The following is a 23,494-nucleotide window of genomic DNA, read 5'->3' as shown; positions in this document are numbered from 1 at the left end:
CACGCGCGCTCGCCGCCCCCGCCCCCACTGCACCTGCCAGGTCATAAACCCCGTCCCACCCTCTCGTGCTCTCACCCTCAGGCTCAGTCTTCCCTCACGTTGATTGGTCGGAATCCAAGAGGTAGTGTCCAATCAGCAATCCCTCTGCGCAACCTATTCCAGCTCTTCCCGCCCCCTCCCGCCCCACCCGTCTCTCTCGGGCACCTACGTTCTTTGTGACTGGTGCGCGCCCAGGTCACTCAGTGCGGCGGGGAGAGGTGTGCGGTGGGAAGGAGGGGTGGGAAGAGGGAGGGAGGGGAGGGGCGGGGCAGAGGCGGGGCTCAGGTGCGGAGCCGGGCGGCAGAGGCCAGACGAGGGAGGGGGCGAACGCCAGAGCGGAGCGGGGCGGAGCGGGGGCGGCGGCGAGGAGCGGGTTACGCTGGCGACGTCGGCAGCGCGAGGCTTCGCGCGTGAGCGGCGCGGGCGCTGGGCCTGGCTACGGAGCTCTCCTGGCGGGCGAGCGGGTCGTCGACGCCAGCTCCTGGGGGAGCGCGGGGAGGAGGGAGGTGTCAGTGTCAGCGGCGTAGTCGACGGCGGTCCCGGCCATGGAAGAGACGCCGCCGCTTCCGCAGTCCGAGCTGCTCCTGTGCGACAGCCTCATCATCTGGGTGAGTACAAGGGGGCGAAGTGGGTCGGAGGGCTGCGGCGAGTTGCCTGGGGTGCCTGGTTCTCCCCAGGTGAGCCTGCGGAGGAGCGAGGGCCACCTGCGCCCTTGACTCCACGTATTGCGCTCCGCACCTCCGGTCGCCCTTGACCCCGACAGTGCCACCTGCGGGTCGCAGGGCAGGTATGTGTCTGTGAGTGTATGTGTTTCTGTCTTGGGGGGCGGGGGCAGGGTAAAGGGAGCTCGTGGCGAGGGGAGGGGGGACGGAGGAGGCTCGCCGTACCCCCCTCACCGTGCTTCTAACAGCTGTGGCTGGAGCCTAGCGCCCATCCCTTTACTCCCCGCTGTCCCATTTTCCTCCCCTGCCCTGTGCCCAAGCCGTAGACTTTCTGGGCCACCTACTCTCTTGCCATCTGTCTGTTGAACAGCCGTCCCATAGAGACCTTTGGACCACTTGAGAGTGAAGACTCCCTCCGAAACCTCCCTCCCACTCCAACCACCTTGCTTTTACTTGGACACAGGTGGCCAAGAGGTGGTTTTAGTTTGTGGATCAGTGCTTCACCCCAAGCCTTCTAATTTTGTTGAAGCCCCTTAGAAGAGGCCTTTCCACGTATTTCCTGCGTGGAGAAGAGATATTTGGGTGGGGACCCATACTTCTTTTTTTTCACTGGTCTCCCTCTCCTTCCAATGGACAAGCATTTTTTTTTTTTAAAGAAAAAAACTTGGCATTTTCGTTTGCATTTATCCGTGCTTCGTATTTATATTAATTTGTGTTGGGTTTGGACTGGCAGGATCTGTCCCCAGTATTGTCAGGAAAACAATGTCTTACCTTTTGGAGGCCCTCAGCGATCAGAGAGCTAACGTTCAGGTGTGGCTTCTAGCCCATAATGGGCAAGTTTGGTGCCCCATGGTCCACCAGGTGCTGTTAATGATGCTCTTCACCAAGCAGTTGTTTAGTTTTGTGTGGGAGAGTTTGTGCAGAATGGAATGTAAACAGACTGGATAAGGAGGTGGTAATTGGTTGATGAGATTCCCTATCTCTCAACGCCTGTAATTCAGAAGAATGAGAAATCAGGGAGGTTTCTGGCAGTGTGGGAAGTCTATTGGGAATAACCATAATTTAAGGCAACTTTTATTCTTTGGAGGTAAATAGCTTTTGCTGTAAGTAGACTGCAGGCATGTGGGGTTTCTGAATTAAAAGCAATTCGCCAATTTGTATTTTCACTTAAAATATCTTGCAGTTTAGATGCCATATTTAAGACTGTCATGAAACAAGGCAACATTATTTCTAATGATGTGCTTTATTATGACTGGTGACTAATTAAGGGGTGTGTCCTAATCTGTTGCATTGTTGCTCTAAACTTCTGACTTAAGTAGTAAGCTTAGTCTTTATGATGTCGTTGACATATATAAGGTGGTGGTGAAGCATAGGATTATCTTGAATGGTATTTCGGTGTCTTAAAATATTATGTGACCATATCCATTCTTTTAATCAGTATTTATTGAGTTCCTACTTTGTATAAGATGCCAAGGAAGAAAGATATCAAGAATAATCAAAGAACTTTCCATTTTAATTAAAGTGGTAGGCAGAGCTATGTATTTTTACATTGGAAGGCAAAATTCCTTAAAAACTCTAAAAATAACATAAAGAATGATAAGGAATCATAAATGACAGAGTATAATTGGTTGCTTGCTTCTCCAGTTAGTTCTCTCTCAGGCTGCTGGACCATTGTGGAGAAAATGGAATTTATGTGCAGACTGTTGCCTCTACAAATGCTGCTACAGCCAAATCTTTCTGTTCCCATAACACTGCCCAGCTTTATGATAAGAATAACCACACAGTGCCTCTCATGTTTCTCTTTGCAAACCTTTATCAGTACCCTGTCTGAGCCCCAACCTTTCTCCCCATCAGGAAAGTGACCACCTTCTCTTTGACCCTGGCTCATTATCCACCTTCTACCTCTTCTAAAACTTTCTCTGTCATTTACTTCCTTCAGTATTTACTTCTTCCTTTCCATTGGCTCCTTCCTCTCCTGCATGTGAACTTGCTCAAATTTTCCCTCTCTGAAAAAAAAAAAAAAAAAAAGAAAAGAAAAGAAAAGAAAGCCACCACTGCCTGTGAACACCACACTGTATTCCCCTTACCTTCATGGTCATATTCCTTGAGGTTCCTTTTCAATACTTGCCCTTTATACTTTCTGAACTTTGATTTGCTCCTCTACCCACTGCACCTGAGCTCCTTACTCTAAAGCCTTCACTTACTGGATTTGGCAAACTGGGAACTGTTGTATTATCCTTATCTCACTGGATGGTTCCTTTGTAAAATTATCTTCTGCCTTAGTTTCTTGGGTACCTGTCTCTAGGCTGTTCTTTACCTCTCTGCACGATTCCTAGAGAACTTTGCTATCTTATTTTACCTTTGCCTGCCACTGCACTGTTGATGTTAACCTCACTTCCCCAACTTTCTGCAAACTGCCCTCATGCACACTCCCCCATGTCTGCCATGCTGCACTGACTTTGTTTCTTGAGGAAGTTAAGTTTTTGCTTTTGTTTTTGTTTTTTAATGCATGAGGGCTTTTAATTTCTCTTCCCTCTACCTGTTTTCCTTATGATTCTTCCAGTGGCTGGCTTCTTCCCACTATTCAGTTTTTGGGTCTTTTGTCATCTTTCAATGAGATTCTGTGATAGTGAGTGACCTACCTATCTCCTACTCCTACCCTTTCTGTTGTGTCTATAATACTTAACATTTTCTGAAGTCAACTTGTTTGTTCCTTGGGGTCAGAGCCCTTGTCTGACCTGTTTTCTGCTCTGTCCCCAGGAACACGAACTGGCTAGGCTCTCCAATACTACATTGAATCAAAGCAGTGATAGTAAATATCTTTGTCTTGGTCCTGGTCCTCAGAGACCAGTATTTCACCCTTCAATATTTCACCATTAAGTATATACGTTTTTGTAGACAACTGGGTTGAATTTTTTAATGTTTCATAAATGACTGATAACTTTCAACAAGTAGAAATTAGAGGAAATGAGTTTTCCAGAAACAGGGGAGGACCCCCTAGCACTAATATAAATGGTCTCCTTTGGTGATGGATTGAAAGGAGGTAGTGAAAGACACTTTTGTCATGATTTCCCTGGTCTCTTAATGTGCTCCCTGCCATACTAAGTAATGTTGCATGTTGAAGGGAAGTAGTAGGAGATATAAAATAAAAAGTTATGATGGAGCCAAATAATGGAGGTGAGAAAACACTTGATAGTGAAGTGTGCTATTTCAGCACTAGGTGGTGTTTTTCTAGGACAGCAGAACACCATGAACAGAATTAGGAAGTCATCAGGAAAGGTTGGTTAGCTGAAGAGATGCCTCTTTGGGGCAGTTTTTAAAAAGTTAGATTTCATAATTTGAAACTCATCATAAAATAATTAGTTACTAGAAATGTTTTACTGCTACTTAGCAAACAATTCAGGGCGAAGGATAAATTTGGGCATCATTGATTTATATGGTGGAGCGACCATATGAGAGTTCACAAAGTATGCGTTGAAGATAAGTTTAATTCTGCCTCTTGGCTCTGTGACAGTTGAAAATTATAAATCTTTGGACTTAAGTTTCACCAATAAAATTAGAGTGTCGGACCAGTTTTTTTTTTTTAATGGTTCACTTGGCTCCTGCATGTTTTGACTTTGACAGGGGGGTAAAGGAAAGACCAATACCAAATATATGCCCAAATTAACCAAAATATGAAAGGCTGAATCATTTTTATGAAGATCTTAAAACTCAAAGAAGTGATCTTCCTTCTTACATGAGCAGCTGGAGAAGGAGAATTTGAGAATAAAGTTGACCCAAGGTTGAGTTTTTGTTGGCTATCAGTTGTGAAAACCCCTTTCCTCCTTTGATTTCTTTGATGTTTGTATTGAAACAGTTCAGGAATAGCATTGATAAATCTCTGATTATTCGCTTTATTTAAAAATAAAGAAGAAAGTTAAGATGGTTATTTGCCACAACACTGTGTTTAGCAGCGGAAGCCCTGTCTGTCCTTTTTGGGTCCCTCACTAAAAAGACTTCTGCCTCTTCACTCTGTGAAGAGTAGTATGAAAGAATACATTTTCTTTTGTTCCTCTGCTTTGGCCTCATTCCCCCCCACTGAGCTTTTAAATTTCTTCACACTTCTTGGTTATAGAGTCTTTCAGTTTAGCCACATGAAATGACATCCTCTGTTACCTAATTTATTTTGCAACCAGTGTTAAAACTTCCAAGAAACACTTCCCATGGCTTTAAGAAGGAGAAACTGACCTTATCCTGGGCATGGTGGGCAGTGAGGCAACTACTCAGTGCATTTACTCCTTTTATGTAGTTCTTTACTGCTTTGCCTAATATTCTGTGCCTCATGAAATTGTCTTCTTAAAATCACTAGTCGTATCCCTTTTGTAGATTGTTAATGAGGTAAAGTGTAAGTAGGAAGGGTTGAAAAACAGGAGTTGCCGTTTACCTGCAAGTGTATGATTATCTTCCTTTTAAAGATGCCCTAAACCCTAGGTTTTTTTCTTTCTTGTGCATCCACCTGACAGCAAAGTCCTTCTTATTTTACATTTTAAATATTCCATGAATTCATCCTGTCCTCCCAGTCCACATTACCCTAACTAATCTCATCTATCCAGTTGTCAACAAGACTGTTGCCAGAACCTTCGAACTGACTCAAGCATAGAGCTACTTGCTCTCATTCTCTGTGCCACTTTTGCTGCTACTCAAAACATACTAACGATGTGCATAAGAATCACTTGGGATTTTCTGATTTAATATGTCTGGAGTCTCTGATACGCATTGTTCTTAGACCCCACACTTTGAGAAACCCTGACTCATAGCTAATGTGCTACCAGCTGTCGAGCCTGTACCACGTGCGCCGGGCACTGATCTAAGTACACTGTGTTTTCTCATTTATTTAGTTCTCACAGCCATCTTGTAAGGTGAGGTAGAAACTATCCTGCTGTTTCCCCATTATGTAGATTATACTGTTAAGGGTAAGTCCAAGCTTCTTGCCGTGAATCTCCGGAGTCCTGACCCGTGCCTGTTTTTAACTCCCTTGGTTGTCTCTCTTTGCACTGGAAATCCAGTAATACTGAACCACATGTTGCCTAAAAATACCACCTCTTTTTGTATATTTGTGCTTTTATTATGTTGCTGTTTCCTGACCCTTCCTTCCCCTGACCCTTCCTTTACTCAAGACCTTCCATTCAGGAATCATCTCTAAGAAGTCTTTCCTAAGTACAAGCCCTAATTAGATTAGCTGATTCTCATATATTTTGGAGCATTTTGTGCATACTACAATAATGGGACTAGAAATGCCATCTTCTAGAAATGATTTATGTCTTTCTCCTCTCCTTGACTCTTGATTAAGACTACTTGAGGGTAGAAACCTCGTGATTTTCCTTTGTAACTCCACCCTATACTACAGTGCTCCACATAGGGTAGAGGCTCAGTAAAGAATCTTTGTGTGCTTTGAAGGTAACGGGTGGGGAGGGACAGACTGGGATTTTAAAATGCAGAATAAATAAACAAGATTATACTGTATAGCACAGGGAAATATATACAAGGACTTGTGGTAGCTCATAGCGAAAAAAAAATGTGACAATGAATGTGTATATATGTTCATGTATAACTGAAAAATTGTGCTCTACACTAGAATTTGACACAACATTGTAAAATGACTATTACTCAATTAAAAAATGTAAAAAAAAAAAGTGTGGCTAGATTTAGTTTGTCTCTGTCATTCTTCCATGTTGTATTAGGATAATGGAGACAGACTTAAAGAATCTCAAAATACACAGAAGCACTAAAGGTGTATTATACTGGTAAACTAAGGAATTATAATTGAATAGTAAAGGAGATAAATATGTGTGGGAAGAGTGAATCATAGTATATTTAATTTAAGATTTTTATGGGTTGAGATTTCTAGAAAGTATATAATCCATCTTAGCACTGTTTTAATTTGCTTTTTAAAAATTCTTCAATCTTGTATTTGCTTTTTAGATAAAAATGCTTCTATTTTGTATTTGCTTATTCCACTGCTATTTTTCATATATACATGAATGTTTAACAAATAGAGGTTTGAAAAGTTAGTAATATCTAAAGCCAGACTAGATAGGAACAACTTGATGTGGTGGGTAGACCCCGGACTGTTCATCCTCTGAGGGTAACTGTTGGAGGCAGAAGTTCTGTCTGATTTTAGAGCTTATCGGTGCACTAAGTAGTTTTAGACTTGACAGTCCTAGCCTTGGTTTTCCTACCAAACAAGTGAGGTTTTAACATGCAAATGTTAGGTTTTCATGTTAATTTATTTTTCCTGATGGTATTCTCCGAAAAATAGATGAAACATAGACTCTTACTATCTTAAGGGTTCTCTATGTCACTTTCAGAAACTCTGAAGTACTTCATACTTGACATTAATATATTTGATGATTTTAGGTATAATATTTTATGATTTTATGAAATGTTAAGTATTTTATAAAAATATTATACAGCCATGGAAACTCAATAGTATAGTTTCATTTGTTTGGCAAGGTCTGAATTTAAACAAAGCAGGACAAGTGTTAGCTATTTTTCTCTCTCGTGTTCATTTATATATATAAACTTTGGGGGGTTAGGGGCAGTAAGGCTACCCTCTGGGTATAAAGAGGTAATGAAGTAATTTGCTTTATGTCATTTTAGCTGCAGACATTCAAGACTGCCGCACCTTGTCAGGATGTCAAACAGCTGACTAATGGAGTTGCCATGGCACAAGTGCTTCATCAGATGTAAGTAGTGTGCTGGACCCTCTCTGAAACAGTTGTAAGCCCAATACCAAGGAAGAAAATCTAGACTTGTGTTCTAAAGGTTACTGAAACTTCATCATTTTCCGCGATGACAGGCTTATGGTACCAAGGCATTCTTGCTAGGAAACAAAGTTTACCACCTGATTATTTCTTGCTTGTTCATATACATACGTCTTAATTAAATGAGCAGTCAAGATTCTTACCTATTCAAGACGTGTTAGTTTTAAATTTGTTCTGGTCATGTTCACAAGTTACACTAACTGGGGAAGAAATAGGTTAATGAGTGGTATGTGCAACTTCTTGTAATGTTTTCTTCAGTTATACCGTTGTCATGTTAAGGTGTCAGTGCCTGGAGATTACTATTATCAAAGTTGTTACTGAAAATGAGAAGGGGAATTTTGCTTTTTAAGGAAGTAGCAACATTTAATGAATAATGCTTTCATTATTTGCCTGAGGCAGGTATGCTTCTAAATAATAAACTCTTAAAAAAAATCAGTGCCCGAACTATATGACTTCCATGGTGAGGCATGGAATTATTGCTAGGGTTCTGCAGTTCCTTAGTTATTATCTTTGGTCTGAAAACATAATCTATGTCTCTTTTTTATATGTAGAAGCCATTGTTATTTAAAAAACACATTGGGGGAAACTGTAACTACAACTGAATTAGTTTCCTAAGGTAATTATAACAAAGTGCCACAGATTGGGTGGCTTAAAATAGCAGAAATTTGTTCTTTCAGAGTTCAGGGGTTAGAAGTCCTGTTTCAGCGCATTGGCTGGGCCATGCTCCCCCCGAAGGTTCTAGGGCAGGACCCTTCTTTGCTGCTTCTTAGCCTCTGGTAGCCCCAGGCATCCTTAGTTTGTGGCATGGTAATTCCATTCTCAGTCTCTGTCTTCACATGGCTGTCTTCCCTCTGTGTCTGTGTCTCCTCTCCTCTTCTTAGGACAAGAATCATAATGGATTAGGGTCCACCCTAATTTAGTATGGCCTCATCTTATCTTGATTACATCTGCAAAGACCCTATTTCCAAGTAAGGTCACATTCACAGGTGCTGGGGGTTGGGCCTCGAACATTTCTTTTTTGGGGACGTAATTCCACCCACAACATGTATTTAATTGGTAAAATTGTTGAAGACAAATACCATGAGTGGAGTTAAAAATCGTGTAGTGTTTCTTGCTTAGTTTTATTGAAAACAATTGGACCACATTGCCCTTCCTTAGTGGTCCCTTATTTGGTGTCGCTTGAGTTTCACTGAAGTTCAGGAAGATATAAGAAATGGAGCTTATTATTGGGGCCAAGAGTCAAGTTAAGGCATATATATGTGGCAAGGCAAAAAAATAAAAGAATATGTCCTGAAAGTTCTGAGCTTGGATGGCTAGTTTAATAGTGGCTGCCGTTATAGTTGTTTGAGAAGGATGAATTTGTTTATAAGAAAGAAAGCAGGAGATATATTTTTATGGAGATGTTAGGGTATTATGAACTGCATGTGTCCCTTCAAAATTTATATGTTGAAGCCCTCACCCCCCAGTGTAGCTATATTAGAGATGGAGCCTTTAAGGAAGTAATTAAACTCATGAGCACACAGCAAGATGGTAACACCTATAAGTCAAGAGAAGAGACCTCAGAATGAAACCTACCTTGCTAGCATCTTCATTTTGGACTTCCTAGCCTCCAGAACTGTGGGAAGTAAAGTTCTTTTGTTTAAGCCATCTAGTCTGTGGTATTTTGCTGTATCAGTCTGAGCAGACTGAGACAGGGCTAAAGTTGATTTGAGATGAGAAGGAAGACAAGTAAGAATGCAAGACAAAAGGATGAAACACTCTAAGATTATCTCTAGATCTGTTTTCTAAAGGTAATTACAATGTAATTATAGAATTATAGAATCATATATAAAGATTTTTTTAGGGTCACTTAGAAGACTGGTGTAGTGATCAGGGTTCTCCAAAGAAATAGAGCCAGTAAGATGTTTATGTATTCAATAGAATGTAAAAACACACACACACACACAAACGCACACAAACAGGTTAAGAGAGAAATTTATAAGAAATTGGCTCATGGGATTGTACAAACTGACAACTCCAAAATCCACAGGGTAGATGGGCCAGCAGGCCGAGGTCTAGCGAGGACTTGATGTTGCAGCTGGAGTTCACAGGCAGTCTGCTGGCAGAATTTGCTCTTTCTCAGGGGAGGTCAATCTTTTTCTTAAGACCTTCGCCTGATTGGGTAAGGCCCACCCACATTATGGCAGGTAGTCAACTCTAATCAAAGTTTACTGATTTAAATATTAATCTCATCTAAAATATATTTTTACTACAACATCCAAGCATATTTGACCAAATATGTGGGTACTACGGCCTGGCCAAATTGACACATAAAATTAAACATCATAACTGGTATACGTCTTTTACTTAATCTGATGTAAAAAGAAAGCAAATTTACTTTGAAATTTTTGACTCATTAAGTAAATGAATTCAGTCTTTTCAAGTAAATACCTGGTTAAAATATATAATTTATGCATTTAGGTAAGTTATTTTGGTAATTGTAGCCTTAGCATCTGGGAGAAGTTGAAAATAATTAACATTAATTTGCTCAAAAGAAAATGGTTACAAATTCCAAACAAATGAATTGAAAATGGTGAAACCAGTTCTGGTTACTCTAATCAGAAGGAGTATCTTCTGTATTAGCACATCTGAGACAGAATGATTTCTGAAAAGCTAGGCACTGTTTTCTAGTTCTAGCTTTGCATTTTTAATTTCAGGAATTTACCACCTTGGAAAGAATTCCTTTAATTTCTTTCCTCACTTTAGCTGGCTTATCTGTAAAGTAAAAGTTAAATGAGCCCTTTAAGACCTTTTCGAGCACTAATACTCTAATTTCTTGGTACTTGTTTACCCCTTAAAGCATTTATCACATTCCCCTTTGAGTATAGTTATTTGTGCTCTTTACTTGCTCTCTTTAATAGCTGATTCTCTAAGAGTCAGGAAGTAAATTATTATTCTTCATATTCATCTTACTCAATTCCTTACTCAGAGCAAGCATCCAAATATTTTTTTAGAATGGGATCTATTAATACAGTTCACTATTTATAGTCAGATGTTATCCTTCAAGACCTTATTAAACACATAAAAATTTGATATAGCAATTCTTTGTGTTGGCCTTCAATATCAATATAGGACTTTACAAGTTTAAAACTAAACTTTGCCATGTACTAGCATCACTTGGGACAAATTATTGTCTCATCCTCAGTTCACTGAAGAGTAAGATTGGGAATAATAGATCCTTGGCCAACTCACTATGATATTTAAATGATCTAATTTGGAAAACATCAAGCACAGTGCTTAATACATAATAGACACCTTACAATGTTTTCTTTTTATCCCTTTAGGATTGGGACTTTTACATCCACCTGCTACCAGTGTGCCTAGTATGAGATATTTAGTAAATATTTCTTAAGTTGAATATGTTAATGATGTAATTTATTATGAGAAATTCAAAAACAAACTCTTAGGAATAACAAAAAATCCCATGGGTTCATTTAAATAATATTCACTATTCTTATTAAGGACAGGCTTTAAGATAGAAAATAACTACTGATTAAATTTGGCATTTTTAATGTAGTAAAAACATTTTAATGCTCAACATTTGTGTTTTTGTTTTAGTGATGTAGCTTGGTTCAATGAATCTTGGTTAAGCCGAATTAAAGAGGATATCAGTGACAACTGGAGAATAAAGGTAAGCAAAATGAATGGTAGAATGAGTGCTGTAAACAGTGGTTTTAAAATTAGCACTAAACTCAACTAAATCTTTTTCAAATTAACTGAAGGGTGAATTTCACTGTGTATAGTTTGAGTTTTGACACTAATGTGTGTTCTAATGTAACTACCATCATAATTACATATGGAATATTTCCATTAATCCAAAGCATGCACATGTGCCCACTCCCAGTTAATCCTCACTCCTCACTTGGTCCCAGGTGGCCTCAGATCTGCTTTCAAATCACTATAGATGTCATTTCTAGAGTTCCATATAAATGGACTCCGGCATTATGTACTCTTAGGTATTCTTCAACTCTAATTTTTTGATTCTTCCATGTTGCCTGTGTTAGTAGTTCGTTCTTTCTTTTTTTTTTTTTTGAGTAGTATTTCATTACACTGATTTACCACAATTTCTTTAGCCATTCACCTGACAATGGATGTTTGAATTGTTTCTGCTCTGTCTTTTCTAATATTGATCGTTTCTGCCTTTTATATTTTCTTTCTTGATAAGTGTGACTTGATGTTTTTCCAAGTTTCTGACTTTTTTCCAGAGAACTAGCTTTTGTTTTCTGTTTTATTGATTACCTTTCTGATCTTTATTATTTCCTTTCTTCTTTACATCTCTTCTTTTTCTTTTTAAGGTTAAAGCATAAATCATCAGTTTTAGGCACTTTTCCCTAATAGTGAACATTGCCTTAGCCACATCCCACACATTTTGACATTCTATTTTCTTATTTTGATTTAGTTCAAAATATTTGGTAATTCCCCTTGTGATTTTCTTTTGACCCATGAGTAGGTTGGAAGTAGGTATTTCAAATTCTAAATATTTGAGGATTTTCTACGTATCTTTCTTTTATTTATTAATTACTAATTTAATTTTAATTTTTTTTGAGAACATACTCTGAGAAATTCTTTTACATTTACTGAGACTTATTTTATGACTTAATATGTGGTCTGTCTTAGTGAATATTCCATGTGCATTCGAAAATAATGTGTATTCTGCAGTTCTACAAGTAAGGATTATGTCAGCTTTGTTGATAGTACTGTTTACATCCTTTATATCCTCATGGGTTATCTGTCTGATTATTCTGTTAATTAAGTGGGTAGGAATCCTCAAATCTCTAATGATGATTGTGGATTTGTCAATTTCTTCTTTCAATTCTGCTAATTTTGTATTCATGTAATTTGAATGTGTTGCTAGGTTTATATATGTTAATTTTTTTGTCTTAATGAATTAATCTACTTATCACTATGAAATGCCTTCCTTTGTCCCTGGTAATATTTTTTGTTCAGAACTCTAATTTGTCTGATACTAATAATGTAGCCACTGCAATTTCATTATGATTATTTTTGCCTAGTGTATCTTTTTCTCTTCTTTTGTCTTTTTATGTCTTTATATTGAAAGTGGTGTAGACACCTAATAGGCCTTGCTTTTTTATCCATTGACAGTCTCTTTATTTAGTTCTTTTTATTTAACAAAATCTTTCATTTATTTTCTTATATTCCTGTTGTTTAAATCCTTGAACATTTTTAAACTAGCAGTTGTAACATTATCTTCTAGTTCTTTCATCTCTCATTTTTGAGCTTGCTTCTATTGACTGAGTTTTCTCCTCATTATAGTCCACATATTCCTGCTTCTTCACAGGCGTAGTTTTTTATTGGATGCTGGACAGTGAATTTTATTGTTGAGTGCTGGGTGTTTTTGTTCCCTTAAAGAGTGTTGGATTTTGTTCTTGTGGGTAGTTAAGATACTTGTGAGTCAGTTTGACCTCTTCATGGTTTTAGGGGATGGAAGGCAGATCGAGAGTTACTGTTTCCTCTAGGGCTAGGTTAGACCCACTACTAAGCTGTGACTTTTTCGGGGTCGTTAGTGAATGCTTGTCTGTATAGCACAGTCTCTTCACTCTGGCTGGTGGGAATTTCAACAGTTTCTGGCCACGTGCAGCTTTATGAATTATTCAGTTTATAGTTCCCTGGATTGTTCTTTCCTTGCAAATTATTTTTGTTTCTTCTCATTGAGTTTCACTCACATATATGCAAAGTAGTACTTAGCCAAAGAGTCAAAGGAACTACTATGAATATTTCTGGAACGCTTTCTCTTCCATAGTTCTCACTTCTTTATTCATCTGCCCTGCAAATTCCGACTACTTTGACCTTCCTGAACTTCTGATGTCCATCTTCTCAACTCCATGAGAACATCAGGCTTTGTTTAGCCTCCACCTCCTTTATGCCGTGGTATCAGAATTGCTTCTAGAGAGATCTTAGACTAGTGTAGGGCTCATCTTTTTTGCATTTCTTCTGTCAGAAATTAGAGTTCTATATTGTATTTTGGCTAAAGCTTGAAAACAATGTTCCTTGTATTTTGTTCTGTTTTCTGGTTTGTGGTGGAAAGTCTAGACTCCGTTACTTCCTCATGGCTGACGATGGACATGCTTATAGCTAAATCTTTAAAGTTGGTACTTGAGCTCATTGTGGCTCACTTTAAATAGAATCACTTTGATTAAACTATGTAAACATGAAGTCATTTTTTTTCTTTAATCAAAGTCTGAATAAAGCTTTGATATTTAAAAATTATCATGTACTTTTATTTGTAGAACTCTAACACACATTTTTGTTATCTTTATCGGGGGAGGTTTTTATTGTCTTTCAGCTTGACATACATTTTCTTTCATTATTCATATTAAATAATTTAATTCTTTTTTTCCCCCTCCATTAGGCTAGTAATTTAAAGAAGGTACTTCAAGGAATTATGAGTTATTACAATGAGGTATGAAAGTCATCTGACTTTGTTTAAATATAAAATATTATGTGATAATTATATTGACACTGAAAAATGGCTTGGCTTTTTGTTTATAACATTTTACTGGAATATAATTCATAATTAGAATATATTATGTTTTTTTCCATTTTTAGAACAGTAAAATTTTGTGAACATAAAAACGCTAAAACTTAATATGTTACTGTAAAATAATGTTTCTATATTGATACTGCTTAATTATTTTCTCAAATACAATTACCTTCATTTTTAGGTGATTTGATTTTATGCAGTATTGTAAAGTAGAATCTTATAATTGGAGTAATTTTCTATGTGAAGCATTATTTTCACATTTCTTTCCAATGTAAACAACAGCAAAGATACACTGTAAAATTATGGTTGTGCAAGTAAATTGGGGAAAAAATTCAAAATGCAAGTAGTGTAAAGTCACATTAAATAGTACATTATTTAACTATTTTTTCCTTATTCTGCATCATAGCACAGTCTCTAGTAGAATTATTTGATATAAGACTTTATTGCTTGATGTGTGAAAGCTTTTGGTTTGATTTTGCCATTAAAGATTTTTGTTTCTATTTTTTTTCAAAGTTATCGCACAAATGAACTTGTAATTTATTCCAAATAATTTTAGGACTATTATTTTTCAATTCACTAATGCCTAAGACTTATTTTGAAGCTTTTTTTAATGCCAAGAAAACTTTTTAGTAACCTGAAAAAAATAATCAAAAAAAGAAAAAGATAAAGCCAAGAAAGATTAATCCATTAGACTTATTGTTCATTTGTCAAAGTGTGATGGTTTATTTTGTTGTTTAATCAAATATATATCAAAATATTATGAATATCCATTGACTTAACATAATCTGTTTATTTGTTATGGCAAGACATTAGTTTTTTATAATAAATCAGGCCAGCACTTCTTAAATAAGTCCTCTCTCTGATAGTGGGATCAAAGGATATTTGGTATAAAACCTTTTAGTTGCTTTTGGTTGGTTACTCAGAATTTTATGAGGTTTCTTGAACTTTGCTGACTGGTTTCAGTCAATAATTGTGGATTTATTATTTGTTAATTTATCTGAGTCATTTCATGAAACTGTAATTTATTTTCCTTGTAATAATTAAATGTAGTAAATTCTTTGTAGCTTTCATAAATGAGTGATCTAATTTATTGTTTCAACACTGCAGTTTTTGGGGCAACAGATTTCTGAAGAACTTATCCCTGATTTAAACCAAATAACTGAATCTTCAGATTCTGTGGAGCTTGGGAGGTTGCTTCAGCTTATTTTAGGTTGTGCAGTCAACTGTGAAAAGAAGCAAGGTAAGTGAATTTCATACACTGGAGGATATCTCCTTTCTAGAAACAACCTGCATTGCTTTAGGAAATAGCGTAAAACATACTATTAAAGGTTGACAGAAAGCACCCTGGAATGTAAGCCAGAAGATCTGAATTTGAGCATAGCTCTGCCATTAAAAAGCTATGAATCTTGAATATCCTAATTGTACTTGGGTTCTGAGATACGTATTCAGTGGCTAAATAAAACTGTTTTAATTTGTTTAATTTAGTATGTTCAGTGGTTAGCACTTAGTGGATATCCAATAAAAATTGTACTTATTTGATACCTCATCTCTTTCACATGGAAGATAACCATAGGTTGACTGAGATTTTCATAAATGAATATGCAGCAACTAAATTATAATCCAGGCTTCTTTAGATGATATTCTGCTCTTTTCAGAAGAATGCCTGTCCAGTGTATCCTCCAGATAAGCAGTCTGATGGCATAAATGGAACTGGTGTACTATATTGGTATATCTAAACACAGAGATCCAGATCCTGCTGAATACAAAAAGAACATTTTTGGTGGAATAGTAATGAATGAAATGATGAACTGAACAGACCAAGATCTACTTACTCAGGGGCTTGCATGAGTCTGGGGGATGAGAGTTTTGATGCTGGTGTTTTTTGCATGATTCTTCCAAACTTGGCCTTAGTACATCACCTTTATAAGAGACTGGTGGGTGCTTTAAGGTTGTAAAATACTTTCAGCCAGAACCTTAGAAAATGCATTCAGTGTTCTCTAACTAATGAAAAAAGTATGAGACAAGATAAATTCAACAAGAATTAATTTAAGAAGGAGAAACATGAAATATATTAAATCAACTATAGTTTATCAATAAAAAAGTGGTTGGGTATCAGAAAACTGATATTAGTCCATCTCTGTAATTAACTGTCAGCTTTTTCTAGGGCACGTCAGTACCCCACAGGCTTTTATTTCTCCTGGATAATGTCAAAGATGTCTAGATTAGTGTTTTTTTTTTATAAAAGTAAATGTTTATTTGCTCATGGAAAGTTAAAACTTATATAAATGTTTAATTACAAGTTGAAAATAGTAATTCATTTATAAATTAGCAATTTTCTGTTATTGAGATCCTTTTTTTCATTTAATGCTTTGTTTTTATTTAAATTACTGCTTATTTATAACATTTTTGTGCTTAATTTTTGCATGTTTGTTAGTTAATCGTCTTTTTCAAAGAACCAGTCTTTTGCTTTGATTCAATTTTGTTTGTACTGTTTAATATCTATTCCTTTATCTCATTTCTTCTATTGTGAATTAGTCAGTTCTTCCTATTCTAAGCTATAATTGACATTTTAAGCTATACTTTTCCCTTAGATTATGATTTTGTTGCTTCCTAGAAATATAGTATGTAGTATTTTCATAATTTAGTTCTAAGCATTACTTAGCAATTTTATCCTGAGTTTTTTAAAAGGAGATTCAGTTCCTAGATACATAAGTAAAGTTTTGCAAGAAGTAAATATAAAGAAATTGTTTAATTTTCACTATTAAAAAAGTAAAGGATTATCTAATTTGATTTATTTTTTGAGGTATGTGTCTGGAGTCTCAATTTTTAGGAGTGAGCAGATAAAAAAACTTGCAGTAATTTAATTAAGATTTAAAAACAAAACACATCCACAATATAAACATATTTTTACACATTTAAGTGAGAAATGATGTTCAGAACGATTCAAAAGTATTGCAAAAATCTTAGTCTGAAAAGAATGAACTAGTTTGTTTAACAATACCCTTTTTGTCTTGGTGGGGAAAGAGAATTTTTGTGACGGTTTCAGCAGACTTGAAACATTCCATTAACCAAAAAAATTCAGTTAAACGAAATCATTCCATTTCATATGCACCCGAACTGATTCTTCCTCCCAGCACAGCCCCATAGCATTTAGTGGTCAGGTGTGTACCAGAATCTATGTCCAGTTCTTGGCTTCGCAAATAAAAGAAAGATTTAGAGAACATTTAAATGTTTTCCAGAAGAATCATTAAAACAATGACAGTATTAGAAAATACTAAGTTACTGAAATTGTTTTAGCTGGAGAACCTACAGTTGATAGGAATTTAAATCTGCAAGTACAGGAAAGGCTTTTTCTCCTGATTGCTCATTTCCTATTGGGACAGAATCAGCTTATCTTATTTGTGTGTGTGTGTGTTGAGGGGCAGGGTAAGGTACAAGGATCTCCTTAAGATGAGACTCGGTGACTGTCATACAGATGTTTGCAGGAGTCTCTTCATTGAAAACGTCCCTGCAGTGAGTAGGTAATAGAATGAAACATTCTGGGCTTATATTTTATTTTATTTTTTTATTTTTTTAACATTTATTTATTTTGGGGGGCTTATATTTTAAGAATTCATTTAATGCAGGCATACCTCATTTTATTGTGCTTCACTTTACTGAAGTTTTTACAAATTGAAGGTTCATGGTAACCTGTGTCCAACAAGTCTATCAGCACCATTTTTCCAACAGCATTTGCACACTTTGTGCCTGTGTGTCACATTTTGGTAATTCTGGCAGTATTTCAAACTTCTTCATTATTATTAGTTACAGTTATCTGTGGTCTGTGAGCTTTGATGTTACTATTGCAGTTATTTTGAAGTACCACGAACTGCGCCCATCTAAGATGGTAAACTTAATCCATAAATGTGTGTGTTCTGACTGCTCCACCAACTAGCCATTCCCCCATCTCTCTCCCTTCCTCAGGGCTCCCTATTCCTTGAGACACACCAGTATTTAAATTAGGCCAACTAATAACCCTATGGTGGCCTCTAGGTGTTCAAGTGAAAGGAATAGTTTTGTATCTCTCACTTTAAATCAAAAGCTGGAAATGATTAAGCTTAGTGAGGAAGGCACGTAGAAAGCCAAGACAGGCTGAAAGCTAGGCTTCTGCAAAACAGTTGGCTAAATTGTCAGTTCAAGGGAAAAATTCTTGAAGGAAATAAAAAGTGCTACTTCAATGAACACATGAATGATAAGAAAGCAGAACAGCCTTATTGCCGATATGAAAAAAGTTGTAGTGGTCTGGATAGAAGATCAGACCAGCCACAACATGCCCTTAAGCTAGTGCCTAATCCAGAGCAAGGTCCTAACTCCCTTCAATTCTGTGAAGGCTGAGAGATGTGAGGAAGCTGCTGAAGAAAAGTTTGAAGCTAGCAGAGGCTGCTTCATGAAGTTTAAAGAAAGAAGCCATCTCCATCACATAAAAGTGTAAGGTGAAGCGGCAAGTGCTAATGTGGAAGCTACAACAAGTAATCCAGAAGACCTAGCTAAGAAAATTAATGAAGGCAGCTATGCTAAACAATAGATTTTCAGTGAAGACAAAACAGCCTCATATTGGAAGACTTTCACAGCTAGAAAAAAGAGAAGTCAATGCCTGGCTTCGAAGCTTCAAAGGACAGGCTGACTCCTGCTAATGTGGCTGGTGACTTGAAATTGAAGCCATGTTCATTTATCCTTCTAGAAATCCTAGGACCCTTAAGAATTACACTCAATCTACTCTGCCTGTGCTCTGTAAATGGAACAACACAGCCTGAATAACAGCACATCTGTTTACAACATGGTTTACTGACTGTTTTAAGTTCACTATTGAGACCTACTTCTCAGAAAATTAGATTCCTTTCAAAACACTGATGCTCATTGAGAGGCATCTGGTCACCCAAGATCTCTCAATGAGATGTAGAACAAAATTAGTGTTTTCATGCCTGCTAACGCAATATCCATTCTGCAGCCCGTGGATCAAGGAGTAATTTTGACTTCCAAGTCTTACTGTTTAAGAAATACACTTTGTAAGGCTACAGCTGCCACAGATAGTGATTTCTCTGATGGATCTGGGCAAAGCACATTGAAACCTGGAAAGGAGTCACCCTTCTAGATGCCATTGAGAACATGGGTGATTCGTAGGAATAGGTCAAAATACCAATATTAGTAGGAGTTTGGAATAAGCTGATTCCAACCCTCATAGATGACTTTAAGGGGTTCAAGGCTTCAGTGGAGGAAGTAATTTCAGATGTGGAGGAAGTAATTTCAGATGTGAAGGAAATAACAAGAGAACTGGAATTAGTAGTGGAACTTAAAGATACGACCAAATTGCTGCCATCTCATGAGAAGATGTTAACAGATGAGTTGCTGCTTGTGAATGAGCCAAGAAAGTGGTTTCTGGAGATGGTATCTACTGTTGAAGATGCTGTGAAGATTGTTGAAATGACAACAATTTAGAAATTACATAAACTTAGTTGCTGAAGCAGCATTAAGATTTGAGAGGATTTTGAAAGAATTTCTACTGTGGGTAAAATGCTGTTAAACAGGACTGCACACTACACAGAAATCATTTGTGAAAGGAAGAGTCAATGGATGTAGAAAACTTGTCTCATTTTAAGAAGTTGCTGCAGCCACGTAAGTTTCAGCATCCAGCACCCTGATAAGTCAGCAGCCATGAATCAGGACAAGACCTTCCATCAGCAAAAAAATTGCCACTCACTGAAGTCTCAGATGATGGTTTAGCTTTTTTTTTTTTTTTTAGCAATAAAGTATTTTTAAATTAAGAAATGTACATTTTTCTTTAGACTTAATGCTGTTGACACTTGACTACAGTATTGTATAAACATAACTTTTATATGCACCAGGAAACTAAAAATTTCTTGTGACTTGCTTTATTGCAATACTTGCTTTTTTGGGGTGGTCTGGAGCTGAACCCGCAGTATCTCTGTGTTATGCCTGAACATGTGAATTCAGCCCATAATACTGAATATTTAACAGGAGGGAAGAAATTGTCATAACTGTTTTAAGCTTAATTTTAATTTCTTCTTTCTCTCTTCTATCAGAGGTTTTCTTTAAAACATTTAAGAATATTTATATGAATATTTTCAATTTGTCTTACTTGTTTTCAGTGGACATCTCTTGCAGAAAACTAATATACTTGCATAAAGAATTATGTGTGGTAAATGAACTTTTATATTGTTAGTTGAATAGCTAAAGTACTATGGGTGAAGAGTAGTTTTTTTCAGATATTTTTCTTTAATCATAGAACATATTCAAAATATAATGACATTGGAAGAGTCTGTTCAACATGTGGTCATGACTGCTATTCAAGAGGTAAGTTATATCATGATCACGTATGTATGAAAATCCTAAATCAAATTCTATAAAACTGTTCATATAAATTTTGTGAATATGTATATTCCTGCTGTATGAACTTGCCCTTTGCTGTGGGTTTACTTATCTTTGGCTGTTGTGCTGTCCTTTTTTTTTTGGTTTGTTTTGTTTGTTTTCAAAATTTCTTATAAGGAATTCAAATCTAATTTTAGTAGCTCTGCATTTTAAGAGATAAATTAATATTGATTGAAATTAGTATTGATAGTCAAGTTTCCTTAAATAACGTCAACTAAGCAGGATAAATAGCCTCTTCCCAAAGGAGGGAATAGGATGGGAATTTTCATGCCTTTTCTGTTTTTCTTCCAGCTAGGGCACTCTTTTATGAAATTTTAATATGTGTGTATCTCATGCATTTTCAGAAATGTGAGAAATGTGAGATGTGATAATACTTAGGTTTCAAAGCCAGTAACCTGGGTCCGAGGCGATCTGGTTATCTAAATTGAACCATAAAGATTCAGAATTCATTTAGTGCATGTTCATTCTTAAAACCAGACTGAAAGGCTGAGATGAAGTGGAGTGAAAAGGAAGCCTGAGGGAAAGCTGAGTAAGTGTTAGTGAGGGAAACACAGTTTCGGAGGGGCCCGTCTTAGAGGGAGACCACGTGCAGTGCTTCAGGAGTGTGTGTGCTCTGAGTTTGCATGGCTGGTTTCAATTCAGAGTATCACTGTGCCTGAATAAATCTGCCTTTCATATGCAAAAAGTTATTTTACAGGATCCTTTTTTCATATAATTATAACTCCTACTTTTAAAATGACTTCTCACATTAAGAATTTTGCTACCTCACTTGTATTTAAATGAGTATTTTAAAAGTGTTAATTTATGTTATGGAAGAATCATTTCTTAATTATTTAATTTGTTAACTAGTTTTATTTAGTAATTCATCTTTTAGAACTTGTAATATAACTTTTCAGCACAGAAGTGTTTTAAATATATCTACATATTTCACTAATATAATGCTTGAACATTGTGTTGTTTAGCTTAAACCTCTGTAAAATTTTTGTTTGAATAGTATTATAAGGACCATCAAATTAAGACAAGGAAAAATTAAATATTAACCTTTTTACTGTCCTTTCAAGTAAATATTTTTACTGCATAAACATCACTTTATTGTACTTAATTTTACTATTTTAATCCTAGTTGATGAGTAAAGAAATATTGAGCTCCCCTGCAAATGATGCTGTTGGAGAATTAGAGCAACAGGTGAGTATCTCGGTATGTGAGGAAAATGTTGAAAACAATGATAAATCACTGTCTTAAAGGCTTATGTAGGAGAACATGTACAAGATTATTTTCTTCTGCAAAATTTACATTGTATATTCTGTTGTATAAGATCTCAATTGAATGTTAGTAAGTATGCGTTCCTTCATGAATGCAAGTACTGTTGGTCTCCAGAGATTTTTATGATCATGTTTATGATCACATTAAGATCATGTTTGGAGAGCTGAGTGACATTGAACTTTCCTTTTGACGTCTGTAATACATATTTGGCCCATTCTACGTGGTTACACAATTAAATAGACAATTATTAAATTCTACTAAATTCTAATTTATCTAAAAACACAATATAATTTTTGTCACGGTTACTTTCCTCTAATACTGAAGAAATAGCTCAGTGATCCTGTGCTCAAGGCTTCTTTCCCTGGTTGTTTTACTTGAATGTTTTTCATGGGGAAGAAGGCACTCCCTCCTATGTATATCCCAGTCTTGGTTGTAAGGGAAAGGGTAAGAGAGAGGCAAATGCGTCAAATACTTTTCCTGTTATATTTTTGGACACCTGTTTTTCATGAATGTCACCAGCCATCTTAAGAATTATTTCAACTTAAATTTTTTTTCTATAAAAGTTTTGTTTAAATTTAAACATGCTGTGTTCTAAATTTTTTTCTTTGATACAATTAAACAGTATATCCTCTAATACTCTTTTTATTTAAATATTTCACAAGGATTTACACAATTTTATTTCTCTGGGACCTTAGACTCAAATGTTACTGAGACTCTGAATATTATTTACAAGAAAACAACATATTAAGACTTACTTGTTAATAGGTAAAGGTAAAAACTATTTCCAGTATCAATGTATAACTGTGTTGTGATAAAAGTGTATTTTTCAATTTGTGTCAAAACACGATTTAATAAGAATTGGGACATTACCTATTTCAGCTTAAAAGGGCCCTGGAAGAACTTCAGGAAGCACTAGCAGAAAAAGAAGAACTGAGGCAAAGATGCCAAGAACTAGATATGCAGGTGCGGAAACGAAACCGATCTAAGAACAATGCCTCTTTAAACTTACAATAGTTTTATGTTAAGCGATTAATTGGTTAAGTGTTTTGGTGGTTGGCTTTCATTTCATTGAGGGATCATTGAAAGGATTCGTTATACGCATGAATATTCAAACATGAATTTTGTAAATTTTTTTAAGTTGAAAATTGCTGACTTGACTACTTTTTTGAGATCATTCTAATTGTAGAATTTCAAGTATTTAGATGAGGCATTAGTGGTTTTGTAAAAAAGGGAAATTAAAGTATCTACTTCATAGGGTGCGAGGTGCTTTATGGAAGTACTTAGATGTGTTTGACCCCCAATAAATGTGAGTTCCAAGATTGTTTTGCTGACAGTATGTGTACGTAAACACATGTATATAACTTTTGTGCTCATGTGCACATACATGTTAGCAAAATAAACTTGGCATGAGAGACAGTGGTTAATAGTTAAAGGGATAGATTTGTCAAACCAGACCACCTATATTCAGAATCTGGTCATGTTACTAACTGGTTGTATATGCTCAGGCAAATTGCTTAATTTCTCTATACTTTCTTTTTCTCTTTCGAGAAACAGTGTGATAATAGTATATATCTCCCAGAGGATAATGAAGGTTAAATGTATGCATACATACAGCACTTAAGGCAGGGCCTGGCATAGAAGCACTACATATATGTTTACGTATATTGTTGTTACATGAAAATGCAATTGTGAAAATTACACAGTGTCTTGAAAAATTATACATCGTAAAATGCTATAGATAAATTGTATTTTTTGTTCAA

The 23,494-nt window shown here is 36.3% G+C and overlaps 1 protein-coding gene across 3 annotated transcripts in view; it reads left to right on the top strand.

Annotated features, from left to right (window-relative positions):
* The window catches only part of HOOK1 (hook microtubule tethering protein 1), a 57,281-nt gene continuing 33,787 nt past the window's right edge, over positions 1–23,494 (top strand). Inside the window, exons 1-8 of one of the 3 annotated variants that reach the window (XM_010949903.3) lie at positions 1–647; positions 7,341–7,426; positions 11,102–11,174; positions 13,914–13,964; positions 15,153–15,285; positions 20,329–20,396; positions 21,594–21,656; positions 22,614–22,697. In XM_010949903.3, the coding sequence (XP_010948205.2) occupies positions 585–647; positions 7,341–7,426; positions 11,102–11,174; positions 13,914–13,964; positions 15,153–15,285; positions 20,329–20,396; positions 21,594–21,656; positions 22,614–22,697 (621 nt within the window). In that variant the 5' untranslated portion in view covers positions 1–584. Of the gene's footprint in view, positions 648–671; positions 827–7,340; positions 7,427–11,101; positions 11,175–13,913; positions 13,965–15,152; positions 15,286–20,328; positions 20,397–21,593; positions 21,657–22,613; positions 22,698–23,494 lie in introns of those variants that run through there. The other 2 variants (XM_074376384.1, XM_074376383.1) reach the window with 2 other exon arrangements.

The sequence above is a fragment of the Camelus bactrianus genome, chromosome 13 (genome assembly GCF_048773025.1).
Source record: "Camelus bactrianus isolate YW-2024 breed Bactrian camel chromosome 13, ASM4877302v1, whole genome shotgun sequence".
NCBI lineage: Eukaryota > Metazoa > Chordata > Mammalia > Artiodactyla > Camelidae > Camelus > Camelus bactrianus.
This window is presented reverse-complemented; position numbering and strand designations above follow the sequence as displayed.